General features: G+C 40.3%; 1 protein-coding gene across 2 annotated transcripts in view; it reads right to left on the minus strand.

Annotated features, from left to right (window-relative positions):
• Positions 1-12386, minus strand: part of LOC138753853 (stAR-related lipid transfer protein 9-like) — a 299188-nt gene that overhangs the window by 116353 nt on the left and 170449 nt on the right. For both annotated transcript variants that reach the window (XM_069917341.1, XM_069917340.1), the window contains exon 13: positions 5645-5742. In XM_069917341.1, the coding sequence (XP_069773442.1) occupies positions 5645-5742 (98 nt within the window). The remainder of the gene's footprint in view (positions 1-5644; positions 5743-12386) is intronic.

Here is a 12386-nt window from a genome sequence, read left to right on the forward strand (position 1 = left end):
TGTGAGATGTGCTGATGTCTTATGGTGATTAAAGCCTATTAATCACAACTTTCTGTCTAATGTCATTGATTGATAGTGCCTCAGTGGATAAATGAGGATATCCGAAACAATCAGAAATCTTCATTTATCCAAATTTTTTTCTGAGCTGAACTGACCTCGCAGGTTGAAAAAAAATTCATCTGACATGAAATTAGAACAACAATGTCCTTGTTTCAGGTCTCTTTCCATTTCTTCTTTACTACCCTTATTGACTTTTCTCTCCAAGTCTCCCTCTCAAACTGCGTGCCACTGTCTCAGCTGCAAGCAGTCGGAAGAATCCTTGACCTGGTGTCATCAAGGAGAGTGGCTTCCTAGGCTGGAGCATGGACCTCAGGCTTCCAGACAGGAGTGGGAACCTCAGTGGGGAGGTGTTGGTGATCGGCAGTGACGGTTGGGAAGGGGAGTGTGCGCAGGTGAAGACTGGGTCTGTGTTGGGCTCCAAAATCAAGAACCAGATGCAAAGCCAGAATAGCCCTTGCTGGAATGAGCCCATGGGGAGACAGGAGCCCATCGACTTGCTACTGAGTGTTCCACCAGTCCAGGAAGCCTTCCCAGGGATTAGCAGCAGCAGTGGGGACATGTTGGGGATCAGCGGTGGCGTTACAGTCAGCATTTTCTGGTGAGAATTAAACATTATTTTAATGCCTATAAAGCCTTCCCTTGTTTTTTTTTGTGGTTTAAATATTGATACAAGTAATTTGTTGTTACTTCTGGGCTGTTTTTAAAAAATGATCACTTATCCAAAAAATTCAGTCACCCAAAATAGGTCCGGTCCCGACCATTTTGGATAATCGAAGTTGTACTGTAGATGCAAAAGCAGAATTCAAAAGGTTTCTCGACAGATACATGAATACACAGAGAACAGAGGGACATGTATTGTGTGCAAAAGTTTTAATTTAATTTGGGAACGTTCAGCGTAGTCTGTTTCCAGAATCAGAATTCGTCATGAAAAAGTCATGCAACTCGGTTTTTTGTGGCAACATTATATTTGACGAGAAGTAAGGCAGTGTCTTTGGTTCATAAAATTATTGATTATTTAGGAACTTGATGGCAGTGGGGAAGAAGCTGTCTTTGTGCTATTGAGTGCTCGTCTTTAGACTCCTGCATCTCTTTCCCAATGGCAGCAAATTGAAGAGAGCGTGGCCTGAGTGGTGGGGGTCTTTGAGAATTCAGACTGCTTTCTTAAGGTAACGCCTCATGTAGATGTCCTCGATAGTGATATTTGGTGCCTGTGATGTCATAGGCCAAGTTAACAACCCTCTGCAGTTTAGTCTTGTCTTGAGAATTGGCACCTTCATACCAGGCTGTGATGTAACCAGTCAGAATACTCTCTATGGTACATCTGCAGAAGTTTACAAGAGTTATTGATGACATACCGAATCTCCTGAAACACCTAACAAAGTATAGCTGCTGGCTTGCCTTCTTTGTGATTGCATCAACGTGATGGCTCCTGGGCAGATCTTCAGGGATGATGACCCCCAGAAATATGAAGTTCTCAACCTTCTCAACTACTGAGCCCTCAATGAGGACTGGGTCGTGTACCCCTGACTTCCTCCTGAAGTCCACAATCATCTCCTTGGTTTTGCTGACATTGAGTGCAAGGTTGTTATCATTGCATCTCCCTCCTGTTCGCCTTCTCATTGCCATCTGTTATTCTGCCAAAAACTGCAGTGTCGTCAGCAGACTTGAAGATGGCATTGTAATTATGCCTGGCCACACAGTCATTGATATATAGCAAATAGAACAGTGGGCTGAGCACACATTCTTGGAGTGCGCCTGTGCTGATAATCAGTGAGGAGGAAACATTGTTTCCGATTTGTATTGACTGTGGTCTTCCGATGAGAAAATCAAGGATCCAGTTGTGGGGGGTACAGAGGCAAAGAGTTTGTAGTTTCTCGAACAACACTGAGGGAATAATGGTATTGAAGGCTGAGCTGTAGTCGATGGAGAGCAGCTGAATGTATGAATTATTGTATTCAAGGTGGTCCAGAACTGAGTGGAGGGCCAGTGATATTGTATCTGCTGTGGAGTGATTATGACGATAGGCAAACTGCAGTGAATCCAGATCTTTGCTTAGGTACGTGTTAATTCTGGCCATGACCAGCCTCTCAAACCATTTCATCACCACAGAAGTTAGTGCGACTGGGCAGCTGTCGTTGAAGCATGCTGTATGCTGCACCATTCCATGTTTATTGTCACCAAGATAAAGTGAAACTTTGTTTTGCATGCTACCCAGGCAAATGAACATATATAGAAAGAAAAGGTCATGTGACAAAGAGCTCAAGTCAGAAACATTGGTTACATGACAAAGAGCTCAGCCCGAAACCTTTTATTCAGGTGCCTGCCTGGTTTTTGCTTGAAACATTGGTTATATATCTGTGCCTCCTATGGTAGCTGCAGGACCTGCTGAGTTGCTCCAGCACTTTTGTATATTAAGTTAATCTATAATGTGGTGGAACAGGTGGTGCAAGTGAACCTTCACACAAAAACAAAGGTACAGGTGCTCCAGTTCCATGAAAACAAAAGTGCAGGATACAAGACAAATGTGCAAGGTAAAGTGTTAAAAAGAAAAATGCAGTTCAAAAGTTAATACACAGATAAATGTGAGGTTATCTACTTTGGTGACAATAATAGGAGAGCAGATTAATATTTTAATTAATATTTGAGAAATTAGAAAAATTAGGTGTAATGAGACCTGGTTGTCATGGTGCATTAGTCATTGAAAGTCGGAATACAGGTATAGCAGGCAGAGAAGATGCAAATGACATGTCTGATAAAAGCAGGATACAAATAATCCTTCCATTGGGAGGAATCCATTTTCAAACCCTTGCATTTTCTGCCTGATGGAAGGGGGAAGAAAAGTGTGTGACCAGAGTGGGATGGGCAACTAAGTATGCTTGCAACTTGTACAAGATATAGATCGAGTTGAATGAGGGAAGATTGGTTTGTGCAATGGTCTGAACTGCATTAACAACTCATCAGAATTTATTGTCATGAGCAAGTCATGAAATATGGTGTTTCACAGCAGCAATCATAGTGAAAACATTCATAAATAAACATATTACAATTACTATAAAAAAATAGTGCACGAAAAGTAAGGCAGTGTCTTTTGTTCATTGATTATTCAGGAATCTGATCACAGCGGAGAAGAAGCTGTCCTTGAGTGTTCATCTTTAGACTCCTTATGGTGGCAGAGTGAAGAGGCCATGGCCTGGGTGGTGGGGGTCTTTGAGGATAGAGGCTGCTTTTTTAAGACACCACCTCATGTAGATGTACTTGATGGAATGAAGTCTGTGATGTGGCATTCTAAGAGAACAACCCTCTGGAGTTAATTCTTGTCATGGGAGTTGGCACTTCCAATACCAGGCAGTGATGGAACTAACCAGAATACTCTTCACGGTACACCTGTAGAAGTTTATGAAAGTCTTCGATGATATTTCGAATCTCCTCAGACACCTCACAAAATACAGCCACTGGCAAGCCTTTTTTGCGATTACATCAATGTGGAGGCTCCAGGACAGATTCTCGGAGATGTTGACACCCAGGAACTTAAAGTTCTTGACCCTCTCCACTACCGAGCCCTCGATGAGGACTGGGTTGTGTTTCCCTGGCTTCCTCCTGAAGTCCACAATCATCTCCTTGGTTTTGCTGATGTTGAGCACAAGGTTATTGTCATTACACCATTTAAAAAGCTGATCTATCTCCCTCCTTTACGCTTCCTCACTGCTCTTTGTGATTCTGCTGACAACAGAGGTGTCATCTGCGAACTTGTAGGTGGCATTGGAATTATGCCTGGGCATACAGAATGGGTGTATAACAAGTAGAGCAGTAGGCCAAGCATTCATCCTTGGGGTCCTTCAGTGTTGATAAGCAGTGAAGAAGAGATATTATTTACAATTCGTACTAAATGTGCTCTTTCTGATGAGAAAGTCAAAGATCCAGTTACAGAGTGGGGTATAGAGGCCTAGAGTTTGTAGCTTCTTGACCAGCACTGAAGGCCGAGCTGTATTCAATGAAGAGCAGCCTTATGTATGAATTGCTGTTTTTGAGGTGATCTGGAGCTGAGTGAAGAGCCAGCGATATTGTATCTGCTGTGGAGCGATTGTGACAAAAGGCAAATTGCATTGGGTCCAGATCTTTGCTGAGGTACGTGTTAATTCTGGCTATGAACAGCCTCTCAAAGCATTTCCTGCCATCTTGGCACATCAGCTTTCACACCAAGCTGGAATTAATTTGACAAGGTGCATCTTTAAATATTAATAAAGGACACTAAGGACATGGGAAATTTCAAGAGGCCTCTGAGGAAGTAAAGACATTGGTGTGCTTTCTTGGCCACTGGATATATACTAATGGCTAAAGAAATCCATAACTAATGAAAATGGCGGGGCTGCTGGAGATGCTGTAGCAGGGATCCGTAGGGAGTGAGGGAGTGGAGATGAAGCACTCCTACAGGGTCCAACTGCCCAATTGACTGCCGTCAGAATGGCCCTTTGAGGGACCTGACAATGGTTTTATTTGCAATCTCGTGACCTCGGGGTCTGCGCCAAGATGGTGGCACCTATTAATCAGCAGCTGCCACGAGGGGCTGAGGACCCTGGGAAAGCGGAGGACTGGAGCAGGGCTCCAGAGAACAGGAAGAATGAAAAGCAGAACAGATGACCCACGGGACTGAGACCATGGAGGTGGACTAGTGAGGGGGCTCTGTGGCAGGCTGTTGGCAACTCGAGTTAAGGAACCCATTGAATCTGCGGGTTGCTGGAGACTGCTGTCGGGAAACTCACGCCGCAGACAACTGGAGACTGGCTTGAATTGACCGGAGGGGTACCAAAGGATCTCTGACTGTGTCAGAGGTTTGGATCTGGAGCTTGGGTTGCCAGGGGTTTGGACTGGTATCTGTGTCACTGCAGAAGCACTGGAGGTGAAGTACGGACACTCGGTGACTCTGGGGACTCCCTTTTGCTTCTCTTTCTCGGTCTAAGAAATGTAAGAGGCATCTCGGCAATTTCTGCCAGTGGCAAATTTGTCTGCTTTACAGCTCGCAAAGGAGAATTTCATGTAATAGGACACTGCTTTATTACTATGACAATAAACTGATTCTTGAAAATGGGAGAAAGCAGGAAGAGGGTACTGAATCTGAATGATTGGCCTTAATCACATAGAATGGCAGGATAAGCTTGAAAGACCAAATGGACAACTCACAATCTAATTTGTATGTTTTTTCAAGTATGATTATGGAATGTTAATGAGCCTGGCATTTTTCTGCTCAGTTTAGTGTAGCGGTTAGCACAACACTATTATAGAACCAGCATCCGGGTTCAAGTCTGGGGTTGTTTATAAGGAGTTTTTATGTTATCTCTGTCTGCATAGGTTTCCTTCGGGTACTCCAGTTTCCTCCCACATAATTGGTCATATGAGTGTAATTGGGAGACAAGGGCTCATGTCCTGGTACTGTGCTGTATCTTTAAATTACCTAGCAAAAATATTGATTTTGTGAAGCTCAAAACCTCACTAAACAAAAAATCAACCCATCAAGTCAACAAGCAGTTGGTCATTAAAATAAAAAGACTTTAAGCACACACATTCCAAATAACTGCTGCTTTCCTACCTCATTAACATGTGGTTTATTGACAATATTCTTTGCATGCGCTGCATATCTTAAGGTGCTGATGGTTTCGGTGTAACTGGTGCTTGCAGGTGAGATTGCTGTCGGTAAAAAAAAAGCAAACATTCTGATGAAACTATTAATCAGAAAAATCAAAGGACTGCACTATTACAATTGTGAACATCTATCGTTTTATGTTATCTTACACCTCTCATAACACATTGAGTTAATTTATACTAATCATTTATCGGTATGTTTTAAATGGAGACATCAGAGAGACTGTAGATGCTGGAATCTGGAGCAAATAATCTGATGGAGGAACTGAGCAGGTCAAACAGCATCAGTGGAAGAAGCAAAACTGTCAACTTTTCAGGTCAGAAACCATCATCAATACTGTCAATGCCGAGATAAATAGCACAGGATGGGAGGGATTGGACAGGGACTGTTGGGATTAGTGAAGCAGGGAGGGCTGAAGAGGCAAAAAATTGGTGAGGTGGAAGACGAGTCATCTTCATAAGTAGAAAGAAGGCTGTTAGTTCTGGAATCTGGTTGTTACATCATAGACCAGCAGCAATAGAAATTCACCAGGACAATGGTATCTTCAAACAATAATGTTCTTATTAATAACTATAATCTTTTTAAAAATATTTTATTTATATTTTTTTACACAAGCTTGTACAGCCATCTTCAGTGTCATGCCAGCAATGGCAGTTCACATTCAAATATACATATTCTCATTTTCTTTATGCCTATATATACAAGCCTATATCTCTACCAACCCCCCCACCCCACACATAAAACAAGATGACTCACTCAGACTTCGACCAACATCAACAAAACTTTAACACCAGGAAAATAAACAATAATTAAGGGGCAGGGATTGTCGCAGCTCAGTGGACAGCCTCTGGGCCGATATTCATTCCTTACTTTTCTTTTTTTTAAAAATTTAATTGTTTGCATCATTACAGGATAAAATGAATAAAGCATTAATCAAATATTCATAGCCAATTATACAAAAAAGCTTTTATATTTTTCTCCCATCCCTCTCCCACCCAAAATTAAGAAAAGGAAAAAGAAAAAAAAACACCTACCATTTAATATACAATATTAGATTATACAATCATTAATTGTTATTAAAAATTACTAATTAAGAGGAGTGGATAAGATAGAAGAGGTGGATGGAAAATTATCCATAAAATCCATATATGGTTTCCAAATACTATAAAAATTTTCAACTCGATTCCTTAAACTATACATAATTTTTTCCAAAGGTATACAATTTCACATCTCATTATACCATCTACTTAATAACACTTCTCCATCACCTTTCCGTGATATCGCTATACATTTCTTTGCAGTTGCTATTGCAAAACTTAAAAAATTTTCTTGGTATTTGTCCAATTTACATGTAATATCCTTTTCATAAAAATCTCCAAGTAAATATATTCTTGGATCCTATTCCTGTCTTTCTTTGATCGGGATCAGTGCGAGGGAGAGGAAGCCGCAGCAAGGAATGGTGAAACCAATCACCGCCATGCACCTATGTAGTGCGTGTATGGCTGCCAGATCTTACGAAAGGTACTGTATTTGTTTCTCAGGTTATGTTATTTTCTCCAGAGGAACACAGCTCTGCATTTCCTTGTTCCATCATTTGATACTAAGACTAGAGTCAGACTTCGAAGTCGCTGCAATGCACATCCTGTCTACTGCCAATGCGATTAACACAAATTGGATTTGAAATTTGGACAGATTCATTGTGAGCCTTATGTCCAATATGTTTCCCAGCAGAAACTCTGGGTCCCGTGGGAATCACTTGCTTATATTTTTCTCCAGGACTTGGCCTAGATCTATGCAAAAGGGGCTCACCTTGGTACATGAACAGGTTGCGTGCACAAACATCCCAGTCACAACGCCACATCTGAAGAATTGGTCCGAGAGTTCCAGTTTTGACCTGTTTATTTTCTTTGGTGTGAGATACAGCTGGTGCAAAAGGTTATACTGCACCAGCCTGCACCTTGCATTGATGACCGTGGTCATGCTTTCTTGGCACAAGTCAGACCAGCATCTCTCATCAATTGTAATGCCCAAGTCCAACTCCCAGTTTTCTCTCAACCTATGAAGGCCCAGTTTGGGTCCCTCCAACTGGAACAGGCAATGAATTGCCAAAATAAATTTCTTACTGCTCCCCCTTTGAATCAAGGCCACTATGTTACTGCATTGAGGTCGGGCCATACTTGGACCCAATACGTCCCATAGAAAAGACCTTATTAAAAGATAGTCGTGGAATGTCTGATTTGGCGAAGCATATTTATTTTTTAGCTGCTCAAAAGGCATTAATTGCCCCTGCTTGTAACAGTCCTCTATGCACCTGATGCCATTAAAGCACAAGTTGTTCAGGATCTTGTTACCTATCATTAACGGTATTAATTTATTAGGAGTCAGGGGCATTTTTGGTGACAGCTCCACTTTAGTGTTCAGATACTTTGGTGTCCCATTTGTAAATTAAATCCTCTACTATCTTCTTGCCCACCAAGTGCAGATCAATTTGTGCCCAGGATGATGAATCTCCACCCTGAACGAGAGAAGCAATGTATCTTGACTGAGCTGCTCAATAATATTTTTTGAAGTCTGGCATTCTCAATCCACCTAGACTATAGTCCAATGTTAATTTTTCCATAGAGAACCTTGCCATCTTACCACTCAAGAAAACATTCTAACCTTATGTAGCAGCTATTTAAAGAAACCCTGCGCAATGGCACAAGCAATATTTGAAAGATACTGGAATCCCTGCCTTCTCCAGCTCCTTAAATAAAAATTCCCACTCCAGTCTGTCAAAAGCCTTCTCTGCATCCAAGGAAACAGCCAATCCCCTCTCATTTCTAGATTGTGCCAGATGCATTACACTCAATAGTCTGCCAATATTGTCCGCTGCCTGCCTTTCCTGCACAAAGCCTGTCTGTTTTTGTTTATCAATTTTGGCAAATCCAATGCCAATCTGTTTGCCAGGGCTTTTGGCTAGGATTTTGTAATCAGTATTCAGTAGGGAAATTGGCCCATAAGAAGAGGGCATGAGTGAATCTTTACCCTTCTTCAAAATCGTCGTTACAATCGTCCTTGTGAAAGATTCCAGGAGGGTCCGTGTTTCCTAGCCTGGTCTATCACCTCCATATTCAGAGGCATTACTATAAATTCTCAATAGAATTCAGGCAGGAATCCATCCTCCCTCAGAGATTTGCCTGCTTGTAGCGCACTCAATGCTTTACCCAGCTCTTCCTCTGTAAAAGGAAGATCTAATCCCGCCTGTCTTCTGGATTCAGGTGTGGGAGATCTAATCTGGCCAGGAATTCGTCCATTTGATTGGAATCCCCAGTTAATTCAGATTTATACAATCCTTTGTAGCAGTACGCTGGTGGGGCGGGGGTGGTGGAATGGACAGAACCAGCACTAATAGCTCCAAACTCAGGATAGCTAGACACAACAGGCTGGCAACTTGCCACTACAGCATAATGACTCAGCAGCACCTGTAGGTCTGCTGAGAAGCACTGGCCTATTCAATGTGAATGTCATGAGGTAGTACATATTCCAAATATCTTGATGCCAGGTCACCTGTTGTTTGTCTATATCTAGCCTGACAGCATGTCAAAAAATTACTCTTTTACTCTTCTCTGGCTGAAACCTGAGGTGTGGTCTCGTTATTCATCTCAATGGCATTTGTCCACAACTTACATCTGCCATACCTTCATAGAATTTCCTAAAGGTCTCATTAATTTCCTTTGGCTTATATGAGATCTGGTCATTCCCTGTTTGTATTGCATTAGTTGTTCTACAGGCTTGTTCTGCCCTCAAATACCAAGTGAGACATTGTGAGCTCTCTCCCCCAACTCGTAATTCTTTTGTCTTGACCTCATAATGGCCTTCTCCATACTATATGTCTGAAGCATATTATATTCCAATTTCTTGTTTGTGAGCTCTATAATGGTCCTCCCCAGACTGATTCCTGAAAATCCTTCTCTAATTGGATAATGTCCTTTTCCAATTCCTACACTTTCCTCAAATAATTTTTCTTGACTGTCTTTGTTTACCTAATTACCTGGCCCCTCAAGTACGCCATAAGGGCGTCCCACAGAAGAAATTTATCTTGAGTAGTGGGGCAGTTGTCCTCACATAACAGGTCTATTTGAGTTCTTATAAAATTACAAAACTCTAGCTTTTTCAACAGCAAAGTGTTAAGACGCCACCTGTATGCTGTGCCTTGCTTATCTGGCATAACTATAGTCAAAACGAAGGGGAAATGGTCTGAAAGAAGCCTGCCGTATACTCAGTTTCCTTCCAAATGGGCTGAAGCCAGAAAAAAAATTCTATTCTAGAGTAGGAGTCATGTTGCTTTGAGTAAAATGAGTAGTCCCTTTCTCTTGGATGCTTCTCTGTCACACATAGTTCAGCTGCCTCATGCAATCAATAGTGGCTTTCGCCGCCCTGGTCCTAGTTATCAGTTTTGTGGATTTATCCAGCAGAGGACCCTGACGTAGATTAAAGACAACCCCTATTAGAATATTTTTATTCCTCTCTGCCAATTGTAGGGAAATGTCCTGTATACATTTTTCATCATCATGGTTGGGGCGTACACATTCATTAGGGTCCAGGATTCTGAATATATCCGACAGTGCACCATGACAAATCTTCTCATTTTGTCTGTAATCACCTTCTCCAGTTGCACTGGAACACATTTCCCCACTAGGACTGCTACTCCCCTTGCCTTTGAGCTGAACGAGGAGGAGATAACCTGATCCACCACTCCTTTTTTGTTTTTGATGTTCCCACTCAGTTAAATGCATCTTTTTTTAAAATAATTTTTTTATTTATCACACTATGAATCATATCAACCAAAATATGTACAGATGATTCTCATTAAATATACACAGTGACATTTTCCCCCTTTTCTCCCCCTTCCCTCCCTCCCCCTTCCCACCCCCCTCCAAAACCAATAAATATTAAACATATACAATACAGTAAAACCATAAAACAACGTCTTCACACAAAGGAAAAACAAGAAAAATGTGTCATCTACTTTTACACACTAAATTTAATCGTTTTAATCTTCTTATCATTTTAGGAGATGGAGGTCCGAGGCAAGTTCTTTGTGTTATGTCCCATGTATTGTTCCCAAATTTGTTCTAACAATGTAACTTTATTTTTTAAATTATATATTATTTTTTCGAATGGAATACACTTATTCATTTCCACGTACCACTGCTGTATTCTCAGGCTCTCTTCCATTTTCCAAGTTGACATTATACATTTTTTTGCTACTGCTAAGGCTATCATAATAAATTTTTTTTGTGCTCTATCCAATTTGAGACCTAATTCTTTACTTCTTATGTTACTTAAAAGAAAAATTTCTGGATTTTTTGGTATGTTGTTTTTTTGTGATTTTATTTGATATCTGATTTAGTTCTTCCCAAAATTAATTCACTTTTGTACATGCCAAATTGCATGTATTGTTGTTCCCATTTCATTTTTACTGCGAAAACACTTATCCAATATTGTTGGATCCCATTCTTTTAATTTTTGAGGAGTGATGTAACCAAATGGTTACCTGTGCAACCAATTATACTCTATCATACATAACCTTGTGTTTATTGTATTCTTCATAGTTCCAGAACATAACTTTCCCAAGTTTCATTCTTTATCTTTATATTTAAGTCCTTTTCCCACTTTTGTTTGGGTTTATACCTTATTTCATCATTTTCCTTACCTTGCAACTTAATATACATATTTGTTATAAATCTTTTAATTATCATTGTATCTGTAATCACATATTCAAAGCTGCTTCCTACTGGTGATCTCAATCCATTTTCCAATTTATCAAGCTTTCAGTTGATGATATGCAAACATTGTACCGTGAGTTATTCCATATTTGTCCTTCAACTGTTCAAATGTTAATAAATGATTTCCCAAAAAACAATTTTCTATTCTCTTGATTCCTTTTCTCTCTTATTCTCTAAAGGAAAGGTTATCTATTGTAAAAGGGATTAGTGGATTTTGCGTCAGTAGCATTTTTGGGTATTTAGTAATTTTTTTTTCCTTTCTACGTGCATCTTCTTCCATATATTGTAAATGATGCAATACTGGTGAGCTGTTATATTGCACCAGTTTTTCATCCCATTTATAAAGTATATGTTCTGGTATCTTCTCTCCTATTTTATCTAATTCTATCTTGGTTCAATCTGGTTTTTCCCTTGTTTGATAAAAATCCGATAGATACCTTAATTGTGCTGCTCTATAATAATTTTTAAAGTTTGGTACCTGCAAACCACCTTGTTTGTACCATTCTGTTAATTTATCTAGCACTATCCTCAGTTTCCCCCCTTTCCATAAGAATTTCCTTATTATTCTCCTTAGTTCAACAAATAATTTCTGTTAAGGGAATTGGTAATGTTTGAAATAAGTATTGTATCTTTGGGAACACATTCACTTTAATGCAGTTTACCCTCCCTATTAACGTTAGCGGTAATTCTGTCCAATGTTCTAAGTCTTTCTGTAATTTCTTTATTAATGGCTGATAATTTAGTTTGTACAAGTGGTTTAAATTATTGTCTATCCTGATACCTAGGTATCGGATTGCTTGTGCTTGCCATTTGTAATGGAAGATTTAAACCGTGTTTTTTACTTTTGCAGCCTTTGCTTCTGCAAGGCTGAGAACCTGCTTGTTTTTTAGAATCAGCAGACATAAGCTAAATTCCAC

The sequence above is a fragment of the Narcine bancroftii genome, chromosome 2 (genome assembly GCF_036971445.1).
Source record: "Narcine bancroftii isolate sNarBan1 chromosome 2, sNarBan1.hap1, whole genome shotgun sequence".
NCBI classification, from domain to species: domain Eukaryota; kingdom Metazoa; phylum Chordata; class Chondrichthyes; order Torpediniformes; family Narcinidae; genus Narcine; species Narcine bancroftii.